We start from the raw sequence: 25,204 nt of genomic DNA, 5'->3' as shown, positions 1-25,204 counted from the left end.
CAAACTCACGAGCTCCGGCATGGAAGTCGGACTCTCTAACCAAAGGCTGAAACCCAGGGCTCTGGCCTTGTGACCAGAGAATCCTTTTGAGCTGTTGGGAGTGAGGTTTACTAACTACATCTGCACAGCGACACCTGCTGGCCTCCGTTACACATGCTCAGTGATGTGTAAATCTCACACGACAAAGCATGAGGTCCCAGCTCTGCTGTTAGCATTGGAGGCACAGCGTTAAGTGCATATTCATCCAAATCACATTCGAAGAGTAGCACTCCAGAGTGCATGCTAAGGAGGACCTGAAGCAATCCAGATCCAAGACCAACAGCCCTTCTGATACAGATGCTTTGGTTCACGTTAAGTTCAGGAGGTGTCTGCTGAAAGAGCCACCAACACCCTGAGATCTCTGAGCGCAGGGACAAAGTCCAAGAGCTGAGGTGAAGTTCAGCTGCTTATATTGTGCCTTTTACAGTTCCTAAACGCCTGAAAAATATTGAGTTGGTGTTTTCTATTCATGACGACTGGAGCAGTACACGTGAGTGGGTTGAATAGGGTTGTGTGCAGTTTAGATATGTGTATTAGGGATATGTGCATTATGCATGAAACATCTGTGCAGACTGTGAAGACTGTTGTACAAAAGGGGTATGTGCAATATTGGTGTGTGTATTAAGTTATGTGCAATATGCATGAGTTATGTAAGTATGCCATGGCAGTTTTATCTGTGCAGCTCTTGGAGTCCAAGACAAATTTCCCGGAGGGGACAAAAAAGTGTATCGTATCATATCGTATTTACTGCCCCGCTACCTGATCCTGGATAAGTGGTTGAAGATGAGTAAGTGAGTCAGTGAGTGTATTTACTGCAGGGTGATTCAAGAGAATAAAAGCAAACTCATCTTTAAACCGGCCTCCCTGCAGAATTTTTGCAGAATCATGCCCAAAGCATTGCAACAGTGGTCTAAAGTTGTGTATCGTGTTATTATACAGCAGGTTACTGCAGACTACAAGTAATGTTGAATGCAGACCCGTGACACGACAGCTTCTGGGTATGTTCAAAACAGTACTGTGTGCAGTCTATGTGCACTATAACAAAGCTTTTCTACAAAGATAAATGTATCTATTGACATCTGAAAACTGTCTTCTGCTGAAGAACGCAGCATGGGATTATGGTTGTATATATTTCCAGATGAGATTTAATGAGGCCATTGTGAACAGTGAGTCTATGAATGCATGGCTGTTTATACACACACACACACACACACACACACACACACACCACACACACACACACACACACACACACACACACACACACACACACACACACACACACACACACACACAAAGATGCTCACACTGCCTGATAACTGTCACCCTGCTGTTATGAAATCACCCACCACTCACTCAAAAAATAACACAGTCAACACTGTGTTTTATTTTAGTTTAGACTGTAGCTTGGCATCAAAATAACTGAGCAGCCAAGTTTCACATGGACTCAATTCAAAAAGTGTGCAGCTAAGTGGAGACTTACCACCAGGTTCCCAATGACCAGGACCATCATGTAGACAATCAGACACAAGGCTTGTCCTGAGACCTCCATACAGTCCCCATGGTCTCAATCCATTCTCCACACAGCACCCGAAAGATAATGAGGAACGCATGGAAAAAGTCGTTCATGTGCCAGCGAGGAAGCGCGCAGTCAGATGAGATGCGGCAGACACAATCTTTGTAGTTCTTCCCAAACAGCTGCATTCCCACCACAGCAAAGATGAAGACAATGATGGCCAGAACCAGTGTCAGGTTTCCCAGGGCACCAACAGAGTTCCCAATAATTTTTATCAGAGAGTTGAGGGTTGGCCACGACTTGGCCAGCTTAAACACTCGCATCTAAACAGAAACAGACAGGTTAGAAGACAGGTAGAGAAAATACTGATATATTCCAACTAGAATGGATGTCATAAGTCTATTATAGTAGGGAAGCTTGAATCTTCGACTGGACTGGATTGCTTGACGTGAGGACATTTCGCTTCAAATCGCAGAAGCTTCCTCGGTTAAAATTCTGGCTCTGGTAGTCTGACTTCTGTCTAGACTCTTGTAGAGAGTCAAGACAGAAGTCAAGACAGAGACAAGAGTCAAGGACAGAAATCACGGGAAGAATTATTCAGGAGAATCAAACTGAGAAGGCACCGTCTGCTAAGTTATGATACCTAGTATGTTACTGTAGTATATCTTAAATATAAAGAAAAAGCATAGCACACTCAAAATAAATGATGTCCTGCCACTGTTTTAGTTCATAATAAGGTTTGGCCTAAGGCCGTCGTCAGATTGCAGCTTCAGTTGGACCAAGTGTTCCATTACTGGAACAGTACAGTATATCTTCACTTTTTTCACACAGAAAACCTACATCGTGGTCAATGTAGATCCAGAGAAAGGTTTTTCATGCATGCAAGTCGGGGGTATTCAATTTCCAGAAAGGGCCAAGAGGGTGCCAGTTTTCTTTGCAGCCACCCACTTCACCATTATTGATGATAATGTCTACTGACCAATCTGAAGGTACGCAGCACAGAAAGACCTTCAACATCTGCCAGTCCCAGTTCAACAAGGCTCATGGTCACTATAATACTGTCAAAGATGTTCCACCCCCACCTGTAACCGTGACAACAGTCATGTGTTAAAATTGTAACAGCTACAGGTCATGTTACCAGTACTGGAAGAGCAGTCTGACCTGGAAATAGTGGTAAGGGTCCATGGCGAGCAACCTTCAGCACCATCTCAGCTGTGAAGATCCCAGTGAAGACCTCAAGGGGGTCATAAGTCAAACATCAGCAGAGGGATGGAAATTATAGCATGAGATCAAAATGACATTGTAGTGAAGTTTTGCATTTTAAAAACTATTTACAGATCTCAAAACTTCACTGAATGTTCATCAAAAATACTGAAAAAAGTAATTACTGTATATGTAAGAATATTTATTTGTTTTTAATAGCAAAAAGGTGAAATTGACACCACATAAAATTTCAGGTACTGACCAGGTTTCCGGTGCTTAACACATGTTGAAATTCAGCTGTCATGGGATAGTGCTCCATGGCCATGAAGACCGTGTTGAGGATGATGCAAATTATAATCGCGAGATCAGCAAAACGGATCCATGATGATGGTGTACAGCCACTGTTTGGTCCAACGCCAACAGGGACAACAGTTCCACTTCAAGAAGAGGTTAGCGAAGCTGTACCAACATGGAGGACATGGTCTCTGGTCATCCGCGTAGTCTGGAGCACACAACAGTTAGGTTACATGAGTTGTGATAAACAGGGAAACTTTTCAGTTCCAGGATCTCTCTCTCTCTCCTCTCTCCGCTCACTCTCTCCCTCCTCGTCTCTTCTCATCTCTCTCTCTCGGCTCTCTCGCCTCTCTCTCTCTCCATGTGCTGCAGAGTTGTTTGACGTCCCTGCTGTGAGGGCACCACATGAACAGTGAGGAAATATGACATTATGCTTTCAAACCACGACAATTCCACACAAATCCAGCTCCTCCAGCAGCAGGAATGCCAGGTCTGCATGTGCTTTGCATGCTTCTTTAACTTTCGGCTCTGTTATTCCAAGAAAGTTGACTGAAGTTGACTTGTGTGTGACTACTTGCTTGGTCACATGCTCTTTTTTCTTCCTTGCTTCCTCAGACACATGTTTATTTATTTGCTTTTCACAGACTCTGCCATGATTAACATGTAAGAAATGAAGTCTCCATTGACTTGTTCTTATAGATACTAGCTTGCCGGTTCCTCGATAGGGGGTGCGTATGTGTTGTTGTAGTGCCATAAAGCAGTTCGTGTTTCTCACGAGACCCGAGGCTCTCATTCAAAGGATAGCAGCCAGTGGTGGGCACAGCTAACCAAAAAGTTAGCTTCAAGAACTGCAGATGCGCTAACTGAAAAGTTAACTTTTATAACACTAAACCAATAAACCACTAAAAAATTTAGTGGAAGCTAACAGGTAACTGCTAACTTTTAGTATTGACTCCGGTACACTGTCAGCTAATGACAAGCGAGTTTTGAATTTAAGCACCGCTGACGCTTCGGAGTACAATCAAAGGCGATCACAAACACAAACAATGAGTCAGCGCTTCTGTCTTTGTGCACCCTGCCCACTGCTGTAAGGAAGAGTCATTTACATTCAACATACAGTGTCCCAGACATGTGGCAGTACACATAAAAAGCAAGCAGGTTTGACTTATGGTTTGATTTGTAAATCAAATTAATGCAGATAATTTATTGACATTAATGTCAACTCTGTCATTTTTGTTGTTGTTGTCCATTCGGCTGCTCCCATTTTTGTTTGGGGTCACCACAGCAGATACAGCTAGATCCGCACTGGTATTTGGCACAGGTTTATGCCGGATGCCCAGTGTTACCAGGAGAAACACACACAGCCGCTGGTGTTCCAAAGAGGTCTCCCATCCAAGTGCTAACCAGATCCTTCACTGCTTAGCTTCTGAGATCTGACGGGATCAGGCTGACACAGAGCAGACCAGCTGCAACTCTGTCATTTTTATAAAGTGAAAATATAACACATATCTTTTAGTAATGTGTTAATTCTGAAGGTTGAGCATTAAAACACAGATGCCAAAGGGCATTATGGGAAAATGAGCCTCCGCTCATTACTGATTGGTTGCTTTATTTATTTGTAAAAACAAACACACAAGTTACTGTAACGTGTGTTGGTTTTTACAAATAAATGTGCATTTGTAAATATGTCATTTTTGAATTTGTAAAAAAGGCATTCACAAAACACTTAACAAACAGAATTTTCAGTTTGCCAATTCAACACGCAGATCCACCTCGTATTTGCTGTGGCGACCCCAAGTGCAAACAAGGAAGCATCCAAAGGGACTTACTATTAACCTGTTGCAGGTGATGAAAGTTGTTATCAACCTTGCAGAGGTAATTACAGTCATTATTATATGGTATGTGATTTTGCCAACTTCTGATTGGCCCATTCGCCACTTTCTGAGCTGCACCACATGCTGAGTTGACCGCTGGTAGAGCTGAGTACACCTCGCGTGCAGGGTAGCGCTAGCCAATTGAGCGACACCTTCTATCGATAGCGACCAATCAGATAACGCAATACAATGCCTACTTTGGCCCGCTACGAGTTGCGTCATGCGTCGTCATGACGACGCTGTGTACACAATGCAGTAAAAACTAAGGGCACAGACAAAAACGCTGCTGAAAGCAGCAGCTCCTCGGTCTTCTCTCACAAATGTGTTTAAATATAGTCCATAAAAGTCCTGCTCACAGACTGATTGACAGAAACAGGACATGTCCACATCAAGTATTGGTTCATTCGTGCGCGTGCGCATGCACATCTCGCACGTGTATCTCGCTGTCAAAGTAGGAAAGATATACTATAACAGAACTCAGAGCGCAGACCTGCAGCTCAGCACAAATATAAACTAGAAGATAAATCAGAGTGCACAGTCTGTCTGCAGCCAAACTGCACTCTGATTCCTCTGTGCAGAGAACCTGCAGGCTGCGTTCTCACCTTCTCTCTGCCCCCTGCTGCACCTGACGCAGACATTCCTGCGTTGTCTTGACGCCACAGAAAGCTCGAGGCAGCCCCGGTGTGAAAGGGGCTTTAAGAGATTGTGCTCATGAAGTATTTGGACCTGTTGGTGCAGTATGACAGTAATAATAAAGAGCTGAATCTTGAGATAAATTTTTCAGTTTTAGTATCAATCAATCAATCAATCAATTTTTTTATATAGCGCCAAATCACAACAAACAGTTGCCCCAAGGCGCTTTATATTGTAAGGCAAGGCCATACAATAATATGTAAAACCCCAACGGTCAAAACGACCCCCTGTGAGCAAGCACTTGGCGACAGTGGGAAGGAAAAACTCCCTTTTAACAGGAAGAAACCTCCAGCAGAACCAGGCTCAGGGAGGGGCAGTCTTCTGCTGGGACTGGTTGGGGCTGAGGGAGAGAACCAGGAAAAAGACATGCTGTGGAGGGGAGCAGAGATCGATCACTAATGATTAAATGCAGAGTGGTGCATACAGAGCAAAAAGAGAAAGAAACAGTGCATCATGGGAACCCCCCAGCAGTCTACGTCTATAGCAGCATAACTAAGGGATGGTTCAGGGTCACCTGATCCAGCCCTAACTATAAGCTTTAGCAAAAAGGAAAGTTTTAAGCCTAATCTTAAAAGTAGAGAGGGTGTCTGTCTCCCTGATCTGAATTGGGAGCTGGTTCCACAGGAGAGGAGCCTGAAAGCTGAAGGCTCTGCCTCCCATTCTACTCTTACAAACCCTAGGAACTACAAGTAAGCCTGCAGTCTGAGAGCGAAGCGCTCTATTGGGGTGATATGGTACTACGAGGTCCCTAAGATAAGATGGGACCTGATTATTCAAAACCTTATAAGTAAGAAGAAGAATTTTAAATTCTATTCTAGAATTAACAGGAAGCCAATGAAGAGAGGCCAATATGGGTGAGATATGCTCTCTCCTTCTAGTCCCCGTCAGTACTCTAGCTGCAGCATTTTGAATTAACTGAAGGCTTTTTAGGGAACTTTTAGGACAATTTGATAATAATGAATTACAATAGTCCAGCCTAGAGGAAATAAATGCATGAATTAGTTTTTCAGCATCACTCTGAGACAAGACCTTTCTGATTTTAGAGATATTGCGTAAATGCAAAAAAGCAGTCCTACATATTTGTTTAATATACGCTTTGAATGACATATCCTGATCAAAAATGACTGAATGACAGAATGAAGAAGGCCCCAGCAGAGCAGTACCAGCCTTAGTGGTGGGTAGACGGCACCCAGATCAAGCCCACCGAACCAATATAGCTGAGTTGCTGCTTATTTCCAGGCTATAAGAAACCACACTGCAAGAGGGGACAGGTCTATGTGTTGCTGACTTGCAGTGTTTGTTATTTCATCACCTGCACCAGGTTAATAATGGCTGTTATTATATGGTAAATGATTTTGCCAGCTTCTGATTGGCCCATTTACCACTTTCTGAGCTGTACCACATGCCGAGTTGACCGCTGGTAGAGCCGAGTACACCTCGCTTGCAGCATAGCGCTAGCTAATCAAGCAAAGCCTTCTATCAATAACAACCTATCAGATAACACAATACAAAGGACAGGACAGACGTCTTCTATCCTCGAGCCTGCCCACACGTCACCTTTGTGGATTGACTGTAATCATATTCTGAGATTGTCTGTATGTTCGTTGTGCACCTTCACAACATTAAATTGTTATTTTTTGGCTCATCTATTGACCGTTCATTTGCGCCCCCTGTTGTGGGTCCGTGTCACTACACTTTCACAACAGGATATCTCGCCCATCGTCATGGACTTCCGAGGGGCGTCACCCGGCTGTTGAACGACCAATGGGAGAGCAGGGAGCGCAGGCGTCTGCAGGAGGCATGATTGGTGAGCTTCAGCACATTCTCACCACCTTTACCGGCTCGGTTGGAACAAATGACCGAGCAAAACATCCTCCTGAACCGCGTCCCGTCATGTACGTGGCAGATGCTAGTAAAATAGCTTATGTGATTGATCTGCTTCGGGGTAAGGCACGCGCCTGGGCTACAGCGCTCTGGGAACAGAACTCACAGTTGTTATCAGCATACACTGGGTTTGTGGGGGAGTTCAGAACAGTGTTTGATCACCCTAACAGAGGAGAGACTGCTTCAACAATGCTGCTGTCAATGCGACAGGGGCGCCGGTGCGCAGCCGAATATGCAGTCGACTTCCGCATCGCGGCTGCGAGGTCCGGGTGGAATAACGTTGCGCTCTGCGCCGCCTTCATAAACGGACTGTCATCGGTCCTGAAGGAGCATCTGGTAGCTAAGGAGGAACCGCGGGATTTAGATGGGCTTATCGATCTCGTTATACGGTTAGACAATCGGTTGGAGGAACGCCGTTGGGAGCGAGGCGAACGACGTGGCCGGATATGCGCCGCCCCTCTCCCTTCCGGGTTCGAAAAGGGGCCGCCCTCCCCACGCTCCACAGCCGCAGCGCTCCGTGGGGCAACAGCTCCCCCTGCTGACGTTGTTAGGGAAACGCACAGGGCCAAAATGAGGAGGCTGGTCCGCGGGGAGTGTTTTCTCTGCAGCTCAAAGGAGCACGTACAGAAAGACTGCCCCAAACGGCCACAACAACGACCGCCCTCAGAGACTGGGCTAAGGGGGGGTCAAAACATTCACGTGGGACACACACAGATTGCCACACGACTCCCAGTTACAATCCTGAGCGGGGATTTAACCTTTCAAGCCCCAGCACTGGTGGACACGGGGTCAGAAGGGAATTTGCTAGACAGCAGATGAGCAAGGGAGGTAGGGCTCCCTCTGGTGGCGCTTCCTTCGCCATTGCAGGTGCGGGCACTAGATGGCACCCTCCTCCCTTTAATCACACACAAGACACAACCAGTAACTCTGGTGGTGTCTGGAAACCATCGGGAAGAGATTGAGTTTTTTGTAACTCCTTCTACCTCCCGCGTGATTTTGGGCTTCCCATGGATGTTGAAGCACAATCCCCGGATTGATTGGCCGTCTGGGGTGGTGGTTCAGTGGAGCGAAACCTGCCATCGGGTGTGTTTAGGATCCTCGGTTCCTCCCGGTTTACAGGCTAAGGAGGAGGTCAAAGTCCCTCCCAATGTGACGGCAGTGCCGGTTGAGTACCACGATCTTGCTGACGTCTTCAGCAAGGATCTGGTACTCACCCTTCCCCCGCACCGTCCGTACGATTGTGCCATTGATTTGGTTCCAGGCGCTGAGTTCCCGTCCAGCAGGCTGTACAACCTCTCACGACCTGAGCGCGAATCAATGGAGACCTACATCCGGGACTCATTAGCTGCCGGGCTGATCCGGAACTCCACCTCCCCGATGGGGGCAGGTTTCTTTTTTGTGGGCAAGAAAGGTGGCGGACTCCGTCCATGCATTGATTACAGGGGGCTGAATGAGATTACGGTTCACAGCCGATACCCGTTGCCATTGTTGGATTCCGTGTTCATCCCCCTGCATGGAGCCAAAATCTTTACTAAGCTGGATCTTAGAAATGCGTATCACCTGGTTTGGATCCGGAAGGGAGACGAATGGAAGACGGCATTTAACACCCCATTAGGTCACTTTGAGTACCTGGTCATGCCGTTCGGCCTCACCAACGCCCCCGCGACGTTCCAAGCCTTGGTTAACGACGTCTTGCGGGACTTCCTGCTCCGATTCGTCTTCGTATATCTGGATGATATTCTCATCTTTTCTCCGGATCCTGAGACCCATGTCCAGCATGTACGTCAGGTCCTGCAGCGGTTGTTAGAGAACCGACTGTTTGTGAAGGGCGAGAAGTGCGAGTTTCACCGCACGTCTTTGTCCTTCCTGGGGTTTATCATCTCCTCTAACTCCGTCGCCCCTGATCCGGCCAAGGTTGCGGCGGTGAGAGATTGGCCCCAACCAACAAGCCGTAGGAAGCTGCAACAGTTCCTCGGCTTCGCTAATTTCTATAGGAGGTTCATTAAGGGCTACAGTCAGGTAGTTAACCCCTGACAGCCCTGACCTCTCCAAAAGTCCCCTTCACCTGGTCGGATCGGTGCGAAGCCGCATTCAAGGAGTTGAAAGGACGGTTCTCTACTGCGCCAGTTTTGGTGCAGCCCGACCCTAGCCGCCAGTTCGTGGTTGAAGTGGACGCCTCTGACTCAGGGATAGGAGCCGTGCTATCCCAGAGCGGAGAGACTGATAAGGTTCTTCACCCGTGTGCCTACTTTTCACGCAGGTTGACCCTGGCTGAACAGAACTATGATGTCGGCAATCGAGAACTCCTTGCGGTGAAACAGGCTCTTGAGGAGTGGAGACACCTGTTGGAGGGAGCGTCTGTGCCGTTCACGATTTTCACTGACCATCGGAACCTGGAGTATATCAGGACCGCCAAGCGGCTGAACCCCAGGCAAGCCCGCTGGTCACTGTTCTTCGGGCGTTTTGACTTCCGGATCACCTATCGCCCCGGGACCAAGAACCAGAGGTCGGATGCCTTGTCCCGGGTACACGAAGAGGAGGTCAAAACTGCACTGTCGGATCCACCGGAGCCCATCCTGCCTGAGTCCACTATCGTGGCCACCCTCACCTGGGACGTGGAGAAGATCGTCCGGGAGGCCCTGGCACGGAGCCCGGACCCAGGAACAGGTCCGAAGAACCGTTTGTACGTCCCACCAGAGGCCAGAGCTGCAGTCTTGGACTTCTGTCACGGTTCCAAGCTCTCCTGTCATCCAGGGGTGCGAAGGACCGTGGCAGTTGTCCAGCAGCGCTTCTGGTGGGCGTCTATGGAGGCCGACGTCCAGGAGTACATCCAGGCCTGCACCACCTGTGCCAGGGGCAAGGCAGACCATAAAAGGTCCCAAGGACTTCTCCAGCCGTTACCTGTGCCTCATCGCCCCTGGTCCCACATCGGCCTGGATTTCGTCACGGGCCTCCCGCCGTCCCAGGGCAACACCACCATCTTCACGATAGTGGACCGATTCTCCAAGGCGGCCCACTTCGTGGCCCTCCCGAAGCTCCCAACACCCCAGAAGACAGCAGACCTCCTGGTCCACCACGTCGTCCGTCTGCATGGGATACCCACTGACATCGTTTCTGATCATGGTCCCCAGTTCTCCTCACACGTCTGGAGGAGCTTCTGCCGGGAACTGGGGGCTACTGTGAGCCTCTCGTCCGGGTATCATCCGCAGACCAATGGACAGGCAGAACGGGCCAATCAGGAATTGGAGCAAGCTCTGCGCTGTGTGACGTCCGCACACCCGACGGCCTGGAGTACACATCTGGCCTGGATCGAGTATGCGCATAACAGCCAGGTGTCCTCTGCCACCGGCCTCTCCCCATTTGAGGTGTGTTTGGGGTATCAGCCCCCGTTGTTTCCCGTGGTGGAGGGAGAGGTCGGTGTGCCCTCGGTCCAGGCCCACCTGCGGAAGTGCCGTCGGGTGTGGCGCTCCGCCCGTTCTGCCTTGTTGAAGGCCCGGACGAGGGCGAAGACCCATGCAGACCGCCGGCGATCCCCGGCCCCTGCTTACCAGCCCGGGCAGGAGGTGTGGCTTTCCACGAAGGACATCCCCCTCCAGGTGGACTCCCCAAAACCTAAGGACAGATATATCGGACCATTCAAGATCCTCAAAGTCCTCAGTCCTGCCGCAGTGAAGCTCCAACTCCCGGCTTCACTCCGGATCCACCCGGTTTTTCATGTGTCACGGATCAAACCTCACCACACCTCACCCCTCTGTGCTCCCGGACCGGCGCCACCTCCTGCTCGGATCATCGATGGGGAGCCGGCTTGGACAGTGTGCCGGCTCCTGGACATCCGTCGGATGGGCCGGGGGTTCCAGTACTTGGTGGACTGGGAGGGGTATGGACCCGAAGAACGCTTCTGGGTGAAGAGGAGCTTCATCCTGGATCCGGCCCTCCTGGCTGACTTCTACCACCGTCACCCGAGGAGGCGCCCGTTGAGGGGGGGGGTCCTGTTGTCTGGGCTGCCAGAAGAGGAGGTACTGCTGGCCCACCACCAGTGGCGCCCTGCCTGAAGTGCGGGCTTCAGGCACGAGAGGGTGCTGCTGCCACGGACACAGCCGGGGGTGACAGCTGTCACTCATTATCTCTTGACAGCTGTCACCCATCTACTCTACATCATCTCACTCCATAAAGACCAGACGTCATCTCCACCTCGTTGCCGAGATATTGTACTTCTTTGGAGGTAATAGACTCAGCCGTTTGTGTTCTGCAATATATCTGTATATTGTGAGTGTTTGCAGGAGTACCGGTACCTTTTTCTGTGGAAGCTGAGTGAGTGCAGGACGGCACTCTTTTCCCCTGAGGAATCACTGCGGTACTCTACAGAATATTGAGTGAGAGGTGGAGGTGGCATTCCCACCGTTGTTGTTACAGGATGTACACACACCCACTCTTGACTGTCTTTGTTCTTCGCCAGCAGTACCAGATCCAACAGTCGGGGACGGTGATCACCTGGGAATTCGGGACTTGGCGGCTCCAGTATTCACCAGGTTCGGTGGCGGCGGAAATCGTGTGGTTCCGGCTCTTCTCAGGACAGACGTCTTCTATCCTCGAGCCTGCCCACACGTCACCTTTGTGGATTGACTGTAATCATATTCTGAGATTGTCTGTATGTTCGTTGTGCACCTTCACAACATTAAATTGTTATTTTTTGGCTCATCTATTGACCGTTCATTTGCGCCCCCTGTTGTGGGTCCGTGTCACTACACTTTCACAACACTCTTGGTGTTTTCTGCAATGATATAAGTAAACACTGTGTTGTTGCTGCTATCAGAAACACTAAGGTGCCCAAATCAAAACCTTGCATCATTAATAAGAGGACTCTTAAACACTTCTATGAACAAGCATATCAACACGATTTATCCAATTTTAATTGGAAAAAAAAGGACTTATCCCTGATTTAGGGATAGATTGGACATTGTTTATGGCCCCTTCACACATAACACGATTGAGACAGAATGGAGTACGAAGGAGGATTCGAATGGGGCCACACTTGAACGCCTCGTACAGCAGTCGCCACATCCATTTGGGTGTGGCACATACACACTATATTCACATGCCGCTCGTGCTGGAAACCCTTTGGAACAGCAGGCAAGATGAGGTTGCACTGCCATCTGATCGTGTTCACAGCATTTGCATGGCATGTCGTACGCAGGTCAGACATATTGTGCCGTGGCCAAGGAGCTGCACAAAATCATCAGCCATGTCGAACCATGGCCGAATGGCGCAATCGAGGAAAAGAGGTTCTTAATCTCAATGGGATTTTTTCTGGTTAAATAAATGTTAAATAAATTTTAAAAATGAAAGTTGTTATCAACCTGACAGAGGTAGTTACACTCATTATTAACCTGGTGCAGGTAATTACAGTCAATATTAGCCTGCCGGTAGTAAGTACGGTCATCATTAGCCTGGCAGAGATCATTACGATTGCTATTAGCCCGCCAGAAGTCAATGCAGTTATTATTAGCCTGGCAGAGATCATTACAGTCAGTATTAGCCTGCCAGAAGTCAATGCAGTCATTATTAGCCTGACATTGATCATTACGGTCGCTATTAGCCTGCCAGACGTCAATGCAATCATCATTAGCCTGGCATTGATCTTTACGGTCGCTATTAGCCTGCCAGAAGTAAATGCAGTCATTATTAGCCTGGCAGAGGTTATTACGGTCGCTATTTGCCTGCCAAAAGTAAATGCAGTCAAAGATCATTACAGTTACTATTAGCCTGCCGGAAGTAAATGCAGTCAAAGATCATTACAGTTGTTTTTAGCCTGCCAGAAGTAAATGCAGTCATTATTAGCCTGGCAGAGGTCATTACAGTTGCTATTAGCCTGCCAGAAGTCAATGCAGTCATTATTAGCCTGACAGAGGTCATTACAGCCGCTATTAGCCTGCCAGAAGTCAGTGCAATCATCGTTAGCATGGCAGAGATCATTACGGTTGCCATTAGCCTGCCGGAACTAAATGCAGTCATTATTAGCCTGGCAGAGATCATTACGGCTGCTACTACCAGTGGTGGGCACAGCTAGCCAAAAAGTTAGCTTTGATAACTGCTAATCCACAAACTGAAAAGTTAACTTTTATAGTGCTAAACCATTAAACCGCTAAAAAAATTAAGCAGAAGCTACAGCTAACCCGCTAACTACAGAAAATTCCATAACACTTCTCCTCAGACCAACTTGATACATGCCTGATAAAACTGAAGCTCTACATGTCTCCATTTGGGACAAACAGGCATCATGAAACATTCTGTAATGACTGTAATGACACAAGCATCCATCACAAGGTCTTGACCACATACAGTTCAGATGAACAATGCAAACATGTCACCCGCACATAAGGTCACACATTTTCACCCAATCACATAGCTCCACTGATCCACCCAGCCCGGAAGGCCCACACACTTGGAGGTTGGCTGAGTGCAGGCTTAAAATGCAGGAGAGCCCAGAGGTCGGGGCTCTTGGTAGCAGCGGTGCATGTGATGTCTGTTTTCAAGATCCCAGCACTGTAAAGGTGACTTTTTTGTTCAATGTGGGTATCTCTTTAATACAGCACCTCATTTTCTAAGTCCATCTCCTGTCAATATTTGTGTCTTAAGTTCGATCACCACATAAAATTACCGGGATGGGGATCTCAGGCAGAAACTTCCCAACAGGAAAATGAGGCTCCGCTCATCATTGGTTGGTTGGTTTATTTATTTGTCAAAACCAACACACAAGCTACTATAACGTGTGTGTTGGTTTTTACAACTAAATGTGTATTTGCCAATATGTATTTTTTTTATTTGTAAAAAAAAGGCATTTGCAAAACTAAAAATTCTGTCTCTTAACTGTGATTCAGCGCAACAAATAGTGACCGTGTGATAGTTGGTTGATATTTACACTTCCATCCCGTAGCTGGCAGTGTTATATGGATTTTGACCCAAAATACATGGTAACCTGATTGAGGTTATTAGTCATTATTAACCTGACAGAGGTTAAACTGTGTGTTTAGTTTATTCATGTGTATTTGTACCTTCCACTGCAGTGTGTTCATGCTCATGGTTTTGGGTTTCAGCAGATGAATTCTTCACCATGTTGCTCGCTGCCTAAAAAAACATCCCACAGCATTTGAGATACTGATCTGGTGTTTTTCTTTGAATAAATGTTTACTGTCAAAGAAAACCAATACAGACTCCAGATGATAAAGGTGTGAAGTAGAACAGACTTGGAAATCATTTTAGTTAGACTTGAACTGGGTCATTTTATTGCCTCATTACAAATGTTTTCTAATTTTGAAAATTAATATTTAACGTTGTCAGCAATTATCTGTTGACATTGAGCAGAACTCACCTCCTCATCCCGTTTCTTCAGCACCTCCAGGATCTGGGCGTACTCTTCCTCTTTTTGCTTTGCCTCTGTGATGGTTGCATTGTTCTGCTCGGCGTACGCCATGGCGACTACCGCCAGGATGAGATTAATGAGATAAAATGAGCCAAGAAAGATGATGACCACAAAGAAGATCATGTAGGTTTTTCCTACTGCTCTCAGAGTCTGCAGACAGAAGATCAGATGGACAAAAAGAAAGTAGAGTTGGTAACATAAAATAGTAAAATTAGGAATTAACACAGATATTACAACCCCAATTCCAATGAAGTTGGGATGTTGTGTAAAATGTAAATAAAAACAGAATACAATGATTTGTAAATCTTCTTCAACCTGTATTCAGTTGAATACACCACAAAGACAAGATATTTAATGTTCAAACTGATAAACTTTGTTTTTGTGTAAATATTTGTTCATTTTGAAATGGATGCCTGCAACATGTTTCAAAAAAGCTGGGACAGTGGTATGTTTCCCACTATGTTACATCAACTTCTAACAACACTCAATAAGCATTTGGAAACTGAGGACACTAACTATTGAAGCTTTGTAGGTGGAATTCCTTCCCATTCTTGCTTGATGTACAACTTCAGTTGTTCAACAGTCCGGGGTCTCTGTTGTTGTATTTTACACTTCATAATGCGCCACACATTTTCAGTGGGTGACAGGTCTGGACTGCAGGCAGGCCAGTCTAGTACCCGCACTCTTTTACTATGAAGCCACTTTGTTGTAACACGTGCAGAATGTGTCTTGGCATCGTCTTGCTGAAATAAGCAGGGACGTCCCTGAAAAAGACGTTGCTTGGATGGCAGCATGTGTTGCTCCAAAACCTGGATGTGCCTTTCAGCATTGATGGTGTCATCACAGATGTGTAAGTTACCCATGTCATGGGCACTAACACACCCCCATACCATCACAGATGCTGGCTTTTGAACTTTTTCCTCTTTTGTTCAGAGAACACGACATTCATGATTTCCAAAAACAAGATGAAATGTGGACTCATCAAACCACAGCACACTTTTCCACTTTGTGTCTGTCCATTTCAAATGAGCTTGGGCCCAGAGAAGGCAGCGGCGTTTCTGGATGTTGTTGATGTATGACTTTTGCTTTGCATGGTAGCAGACCCGGCGCCACGAGGAGGCGTTTGGGGGTGACGCCCCCTCACGTCATCAACCTCGCCCCCTCGGATGTGAGAGTTATCAAAAAATAAAAATAAAAAAGAAAGAAAAAGAAATACTGGAAAATATAGCAAAATATTAGTTATTCAATAATATCACATTTTCAACAAATAAACCAAATTAATTAACTAAAGTAATTAATTTTAAAACAAACAGATATGGCGTGTGTCTGTGTTCAAGAGATATGATAGGTTGAAGGGTCTTTCACACTGAATACTTTAGGCCAATCCGTCAACGCGTCCCAATCCGTTGACGCATCCGACGTCGCTTCGGAATCGGCAAGGGGGTGGAGTTTGCCACGTCACACTCTGGCCGTTTCCACAACCTGAAAAAAGTTCAGCGATCGCCATCTTGAATTTGTGTCGCCTGAACCACAAAAAAGCTTTAAAAAACAGCAGCAGAACGATTCTCCCATCACCCTGCTGGGAGAAGCTTTTTTTCAGCTACTTTTCGGAGTGACACCGACCGAGGGAGGACTGACGACTTGGTGGGATATCGATCGAACCGCAACAGCGGGCCGACCCGCACGGAGAAGCCGACCTTCAGGCATCATCACTGGGCAGAGCAAGACAGGCAGCCGGGGTGATGGAGCAAACCCACTCAGTCTGAAGTCTCCCAGTTTTTGGATATATGCGAAGTCCCAGTTTGCCCAACGGAGTTTAGTTCTGCAGCTTTATCGAGGTGAGAATAATGTAAAAATAAAACGTGATGTTTACTGAACTGCTGTGAATGTAATGATCGGCTAACGTTAGCGTAGCCTTTTAGCACAGTTGATCTGAGTGAACACTTTAACTTCTAAATGGTTCAGTCTTTTTTATTTTTACCAAATAAAGCTACAGCTTTTTTCAGACACCACAAAAGCTCAACTTTAAATAACTTATTTTTTCGGTCGTTTTTTTCCATCATTTTTTCTTGTTGTTTTTTTTCCTTTTTTATATATAAACTGTTTAGTGTTTCTTTATATTTAAAGAAATATTTTTATTTGTCCCAATCAGGAACATTTGCTGTGCAGACAACCAAACTTCCATTGATGAGCTGAACACCACGAAGTCCAGTCGAAAGAAAACATCTCTGCTCTTCAAAATAGGACAAAAGTGTCTTCAGCAACACCACCAGAGTTCAAAGCTGCAGAAGAGACCTTCATCTGGTCCAAAGAATCCAGCAGAACATCACCTGCTTCTAAATAAAAGGCTCTTTCAACAGCAACTATTTTATTCTTTTTTAAAAAGCTGTTTCATTTTATGTTTTAACAATAAATGAACAGATCATTAAAAATGTCCACGAAATCAAAGTCAAAAGACATTTGCACAAGTAGAAGCTCTCCACTTATTGCGCTCAAATTCATATTTTAGAAATGACTCTGTCCCGATAACAACATTAAAGGAAATTACATATTTTGGCGAAAGTTGAAATGACATGTTGAAATGACTATAAAAAAATTCATCATGAGGTTTATGTCACAGAAATCCTACTTTACAATCACACTGCAGTCATTGTTAAATTATTTCCTGTTACATTTATAATAAACATTTGTATTTATTTAGTGTCTTTTTCTGGTTGAAATGAGATAAATAATCTACCAGACTTTAAAAAATGTACAAGTTTCCATGTTATTTTATATGTCTAAAAATAAATGTCCAAGGTTCCTTATGTTAAACAAGAAATTATCTAATCTGAAATAACAGGTGGTTTTAATTTAAAGAACCATTTATTGATTTATTTAGTTATTTTAATTACAAGTGTTCTAAACTTTTTTTTTTAACAGTAATCAGAAATTCTGAGGTAACAAACAACAAAAAACATTTCGAAAGATTTTTCTTCAGAAAACTGCTCCATAAATGAGCAGTCCTGTGACACGTATGTTTTGCACAGATCAGTGGTTTCTGCACCGATCCATTTTGTAGAGATCAGTGGTTTCTGTACCAGTCCGTTCTATAGAGATCAGTGGTTTCTACACCGATCCGTTTTGTAGAGATCAGTGGTTTCTGCCACTAGTCTTCCGTGTTTTGGCCTGACGCATCGGTTTAGCTCGGCTTTTGACCTGACGCATCTGATGCATCTAAAAAGCAATGCGTCTCATTGAAAATAATGCTTTTTAGACCGATTTTTGACGCATCTGACGTATTCAGTGTAAAAGGCCCATGAAAGGCCCTTGAGGGCTGAGCTTGTCAGTGCGGCAGAGGGCAAGGATCCTGAGTCCACTGAGGTAGGCTAGCATCTAGTTTCCACACAGAATTTTATGTTAAGATATGGACTTTTATGGTAAGATAAAAGTTATGTATTGTTGTAAATATATCTACATGAAAGGTTTATCTTTGACCCGTTGTGTGACTGTCATGCCCAATTGCGCTGTGTTTGCACTTGTGATGGAGGGCTGTATGTGGGGTTAATCTACTTTCTCGTGTCGTTTCTCAGAGCAGTTGTTGGTTTGGTTTTGTGGTATGCAGGAAATCACTTGGCCGAGGGTCTATACGTTCAAATAATAATTAAAAAAAAATACTGTCATCACTCTTTACTCTTACTAAGTCAGTCTCTTACAACGGTGTAGCCTAAAAACACAAGCTTTCCAGGAGCGCACCCAATTCATTAAGCATGCTCAGAGGCGACCCCGCCCCCTTAATATTTTTTTCTGGCACCGGGCCTGCATGGTAGAGTTTTAACTTGCACTTGTAGCGACAAACTGTGTTAACTGACAATGGTTTTCTGAACTGTTCCTGAGCCCACGTGGTAAGATCCTTTACACAATGATATCGGTTTTTAATGAAGTGCCGCCTGAGGGATCGAAGGTCACGGGCATTCAATGATGGTTTTTGGCCTTGCTGCTTACATGTAGAAAGTTCTCCAGATTCTCTGAATGTTCTGATTATATTATGGACTGTAGATGATGAAATCCCTAAATTCCTGGCAATTGAACGTTAAGAAACATTGTTCTTAAACTGTTGGACTATTTTTTCACGCAGTTGTTCACAAAGTGGTGATCCTCATTTCCTCTCTGCTTGTCAATGGCTGAGCCTTTTGGGGATGCTCCTTTTATACCCAATCATGACACTCACCTGTTTCCAAACAGGTGATCTTTGAGCATTCATCAACTTTCCCAGTCTTTTGTTGCCCCGTCCCAACTTTTTTGAAATGTGTTGCAGGCATCCATTTCAAAATGGGCAAATATGTGCCCAAAAACAAAAATCAGTTTGAACATTAAATATCTTGTCTTTGTGGTGTATTCAACTGAATATACGTTGAAGAGGATTTGCAAATCATTGTATTCTGTTTTTATTTACATTTCACACAACGTTCCAACTTCATTGGAATTGGGGTTGTAATTCCAGTGGTTCCCAAGAACCCTCAGAAGGAACCTAGAACCGGAGACATCCAATCCAAGACTAAAAGTCCAAGTCTCACAACCATACAGCAAGACAGGAAGCACTAGGACCCTAGAAACATGAATCTTCATTCTCTTTCAAAGACATGGGGCATTACCAAACACCTCTGTCTGTTGACCTCATGACTCCATAAGCGCTTACCAGGCAGCTCTTGTTCTCAAAGACCCAGATACATTAACATCACTGCTAACATAATTAAATGTCTCTACCACATGAACTACAGGTACAGGCCATCAACCATCAGGACAACTGACACTGAACCTCCATTGACTAAAAGAGTGGAATGTCTGTCCCTGGTCTGTCTATGATGTGAGCTCCAGCTACATGCCATCAACTGTGAGGATAAGTGACAATGAACCTTCATTCAACAGAGAGTAGGATGTCTGTCTGTCTATGATGTGAGTTCCAGCTACAGTTCAATTCAATTTCAATTAATTTTATTTATATAGCGCCAAATCACAACAAACAGCCGCCCCAAGGCGCTCCACACTGCAAGGCAAGGCCATACAATAATTACGGAAAACCCCCAACGGTCAAAACGACCCCCTGTGAGCAAGCACTTGGCGACAGTGGGAAGGAAAAACTCCCTTTTAACAGGAAGAAACCTCCAGCAGAACCAGGCTCAGGGAGGGGCAGTCTTCTGCTGGGACTGGTTGGGGCTGAGGGAGAGAACCAGGAAAAAGACATGCTGTGGAGGGGAGCAGAGATCAATCACTAATGATTAAATGCAGAGTGGTGCATACAGAGCAAAAAGAGAAAGAAACAGTGCATCATGGGAACCCCCCAGCAGTCTACGTCTATAGCAGCATAACTAAGGGATGGTTCAGGGTCACCTGATCCAGCCCTAACTATAAGCTTTAGCAAAAAGGAAAGTTTTAAGCCTAATCTTAAAAGTAGAGAGGGTGTCTGTCTCCCTGATCTGAATTGGGAGCTGGTTCCACAGGAGAGGAGCCTGAAAGCTGAAGGCTCTGCCTCCCATTCTACTCTTACAAACCCTAGGAACTACACGTAAGCCTGCAGTGTGAGAGCGAAGCGCTCTATTGGGGTGATATGGTACTACGAGGTCCCTAAGATAAGATGGGACCTGATTATTCAAAACCTTATAAGTAAGAAGAAGAATTTTAAATTCTATTCTAGAATTAACAGGAAGCCAATGAAGAGAGGCCAATATGGGTGAGATATGCTCTCTCCTTCTAGTCCCCGTTAGTACTCTAGCTGCAGCATTTTGAATTAACTGAAGGCTTTTCAGGGAACTTTTAGGACAACCTGATAATAATGAATTACAATAGTCCAGCCTAGAGGAAATAAATGCATGAATTAGTTTTTCAGCATCACTCTGAGACAAGACCTTTCTAATTTTAGAGATATTGCATAAATGCAAAAAGCAGTCCTACATATTTGTTTAATATGCGCTTTGAATGACATATCCTGATCAAAAATGACTCCAAGATTTCTCACAGTATTACTAGAGGTCAGGGTAATGCCATCCAGAGTAAGGATCTGGTTAGACACCATGTTTCTAAGATTTGTGGGGCCAAGTACAATAACTTCAGTTTTATCTGAGTTTAAAAGCAGGAAATTAGAGGTCATCCATGTCTTTATGTCTGTAAGACAATCCTGCAGTTTAGCTAATTGGTGTGTGTCCTCTGGCTTCATGGATAGATAAAGCTGGGTATCATCTGCGTAACAATGAAAATTTAAGCAATGCCATCTAATAATACTGCCTAAGGGAAGCATGTATAAAGTGAATAAATTGGTCCTAGCACAGAACCTTGTGGAACTCCATAATTAACCTTAGTCTGTGAAGAAGATTCCCCATTTACATGAACAAATTGTAATCTATTAGATAAATATGATTCAAACCACCGCAGCGCAGTGCCTTTAATACCTATGGCATGCTCTAATCTCTGTAATAAAATTTTATGGTCAACAGTATCAAAAGCAGCACTGAGGTCTAACAGAACAAGCACAGAGATGAGTCCACTGTCTGAGGCCATAAGAAGATCATTTGTAACCTTCACTAATGCTGTTTCTGTACTATGATGAATTCTAAACCTGACTGAAACTCTTCAAATAGACCATTCCTCTGCAGATGATCAGTTAGCTGTTTTACAACTACCCTTTCAAGAATTTCTGAGAGAAAAGGAAGGTTGGAGATTGGCCTATAATTAGCTAAGATAGCTGGGTCAAGTAATGGCTTTTTAAGTAATGGTTTAATTACTGCCACCTTCAATACCTATTGAGCTGAGTATTCCATTAAAAGTTCCCTAAAAAGCCTTCAGTTAATTCAAAATGCTGCAGCTAGAGTACTGACGGGGACTAGAAGGAGAGAGCATATCTCACCCATATTGGCCTCTCTTCATTGGCTTCCTGTTAATTCTAGAATAGAATTTAAAATTCTTCTTCTTACTTATAAGGTTTTGAATAATCAGGTCCCATCTTATCTTAGGGACCTCGTAGTACCATATCACCCCAATAGAGCGCTTCGCTCTCAGACTGCAGGCTTACTTGTAGTTCCTAGGGTTTGTAAGAGTAGAATGGGAGGCAGAGCCTTCAGCTTTCAGGCTCCTCTCCTGTGGAACCAGCTCCCAATTCAGATCAGGGAGACAGACACCCTCTCTACTTTTAAGATTAGGCTTAAAACTTTCCTTTTTGCTAAAGCTTATAGTTAGGGCTGGATCAGGTGACCCTGAACCATCCCTTAGTTATGCTGCTATAGACGTAGACTGCTGGGGGGTTCCCATGATGCACTGTTTCTTTCTCTTTTTGCTCTGTATGCACCACTCTGCATTTAATCATTAGTGATCGATCTCTGCTCCCCTCCACAGCATGTCTTTTTCCTGGTTCTCTCCCTCAGCCCCAACCAGTCCCAGCAGAAGACTGCCCCTCCCTGAGCCTGGTTCTGCTGGAGGTTACTTCCTGTTAAAAGGGAGTTTTTCCTTCCCACTGTAGCCAAGTGATTGCTCACAGGGAGTCGTTTTGACCATTGGGGTTTTACATAATTATTGTATGGCCTTGCCTTACAATATAAAGCACCTTGGGGCAACTGTTTGTTGTGATTTGGCGCTATATAAAAAAAAATTGATTGATTGATTGACCTTAAAAGCCTGTGGTACATAGCCAACTAATAAAGATAGATTGATCATATTTAAGATCGAAGCATTAAATAATGGTAGGGCTTCCTTGAGCAGCCTGGTAGGAATGGGGTCTAATAGACATGTTGATGGTTTGGATGAAGTAACTAATGAAAATAACTCAGACAGAACAATCTGAGAGAAAGAGTCTAACCAAATACCGGCATCACTGAAAGCAGCCAAAGATAACGATACGTCTTTGGGATGGCTATGAGTAATTTTTTCTCTAATAGTTAAAATTTTATTAGCAAAGAAAGTCATGAAGTCATTACTAGTTAAAGTTAAAGGAATACTCGGCTCAATAGAGCTCTGACTCTTTGTCAGCCTGGCTACAGTGCTGAAAAGAAACCTGGGGTTGTTCTTATTTTCTTCAATTAGTGATGAGTAGTAAGATGTCCTAGCTTTACGGAGGGCTTTTTTATAGAGCAACAGACTCTTTTTCCAGGCTAAGTGAAGATCTTCTAAATTAGTGAGACGCCATTTCCTCTCCAACTTACGGGTTATCTGCTTTAAGCTGCGAGTTTGTGAGTTATACCACGGAGTCAGGCACTTCTGATTTAAAGCTCTCTTTTTCAGAGGAGCTACAGCATCCAAAGTTGTCTTCAATGCGGATGTAAAACTATTGACGAGATACTCTATCTCACTTACAGAGTTTAGGTAGCTACTCTGCACTGTGTTGGTATATGGCATTAGAGAACATAAAGAAGGAATCATATCCTTAAACCTAGTTACAGCGCTTTCTGAAAGACTTCTACTGTAATGAAACTTATTCCCCACTGCTGAGTAGTCCATCAGAGTAAATGTAAATGTTATTAAGAAATGATCAGACAGAAGGGAGTTTTCAGGGAATACTGTTAAGTCTTCAATTTCCATACCATAAGTCAGAACAAGATCTAAGATATGATTAAAGTGGTGGGTGGACTCATTTACATTTTGAGCAAAGCCAATAGAGTCTAATAATAGATTAAATGCAGTGTTGAGGCTGTCATTCTCAGCATCTGTGTGGATGTTAAAATCGCCCACTATAATTATCTTATCTGAGCTAAGCACAAAGTCAGACAAAAGGTCTGAAAATTCACAGAGAAACTCACAGTAACGACCAGGTGGACGATAGATAATAACAAATAAAACTGGTTTTTGGGACTTCCAATTTGGACGGACAAGACTAAGAGTCAAGCTTTCAAATGAATTAAAACTCTGTCTGGGTTTTTGATTAATTAATAAGCTGGAATGGAAGATTGCTGCTAATCCTCCGCCTCGGCCCGTGCTACGAGCATTCTGGCAGTTAGTGTGACTCGGGGGAGTTGACTCATTTAAACTAACATATTCATCCTGCTGTAACCAGGTTTCTGTAAGGCAGAATAAATCAATATGTTGATCAATTATTATATCATTTACTAACAGGGACTTAGAAGAGAGAGACCTAATGTTTAATAGACCACATTTAACTGTTTTAGTCTGTGGTGCAGTTGAAGGTGCTATATTATTTTTTCTTTTTGAATTTTTATGCTTAAATAGATTTTTGCTGGTTATTGGTGGTCTGGGAGCAGGCACCGTCTCTACGGGGATGGGGTAATGAGGGGATGGCAGGGGGAGAGAAGCTGCACAGAGGTGTGTAAGACTACAACTCTGCTTCCTGGTCCCAACCCTGGATAGTCACGGTTTGGAGGATTTAAGAAAATTGGCCAGATTTCTAGAAATGAGAGCTGCTCCATCCAAAGTGGGATGGATGCCGTCTCTCCTAACAAGACCAGGTTTTCCCCAGAAGCTTTGCCAATTATCTATGAAGCCCACCTCATTTTTTGGACACCACTCAGACAGCCAGCAATTCAAGGAGAACATGCGGCTAAACATGTCACTCCCGGTCCAATTGGGGAGGGGCCCAGAGAAAACTACAGAGTCCGACATTGTTTTTGCAAAGTTAAACACCGATTCAATGTTAATGTTAGTGACCTCCGATTGGCGTAACCGGGTGTCATTACTGCCGACGTGAATTACAATCTTACCAAATTTACGCTTAGCCTTAGCCAGCAGTTTCAAATTTCCTTCAATGTCGCCTGCTCTGGCCCCCGGAAGACAATTGACTATGGTTGCTGGTGTCGCTAACTTCACATTTCTCAAAACAGAGTCGCCAATAACCAGAGTTTGATCCTTGGCGGGTGTGTCGTCGAGTGGGGAAAAACGGTTAGAAATGTGAACGGGTTGGCGGTGTACACGGGGCTTCTGTTTAGAACTACGCTTCCTCCTCACAGTCACCCAGTCGGCCTGCTTTCCCGGCTGCTCGGGATCTGCCAGAGGGAAACTAACGGCGGCTAAGCTATCTTGGTCCGCACCAACTACAGGGGCCTGGCTAGCTGTAGAATTTTCCACAGTGCAGAGCCGAGTCTCCAATTCGCCCAGCCTGGCCTCCAAAGCTACGAATAAGCTACACTTATTACAAGTACCATTACTGCTAAAGGAGGCCGAGGAATAACTAAACATTTCACACCCAGAGCAGAAAAGTGCGGGAGAGACAGGAGAAGCCGCCATGCTAAACAGGCTAAGAGCTAGTAGCTGCGCTAAGCTAGCGGATTCCTAAAAACACACAAAGTGAATAATGTGTAAATAATT

General features: G+C 44.9%; 1 protein-coding gene across 1 annotated transcript in view; it reads right to left on the bottom strand.

Annotated features, from left to right (window-relative positions):
- The window catches only part of scn4ab (sodium channel, voltage-gated, type IV, alpha, b), a 214,308-nt gene that overhangs the window by 103,071 nt on the left and 86,033 nt on the right, over positions 1-25,204 (bottom strand). The window contains 2 exon segments of the mRNA XM_034189852.1: positions 14,556-14,628; positions 14,873-15,073. Of these exon segments, the coding sequence (XP_034045743.1) occupies positions 14,556-14,628; positions 14,873-15,073 (274 nt within the window).

The sequence above is a fragment of the Thalassophryne amazonica genome, chromosome 16, assembly GCF_902500255.1.
Source record: "Thalassophryne amazonica chromosome 16, fThaAma1.1, whole genome shotgun sequence".
NCBI lineage: Eukaryota > Metazoa > Chordata > Actinopteri > Batrachoidiformes > Batrachoididae > Thalassophryne > Thalassophryne amazonica.
This window is presented reverse-complemented; position numbering and strand designations above follow the sequence as displayed.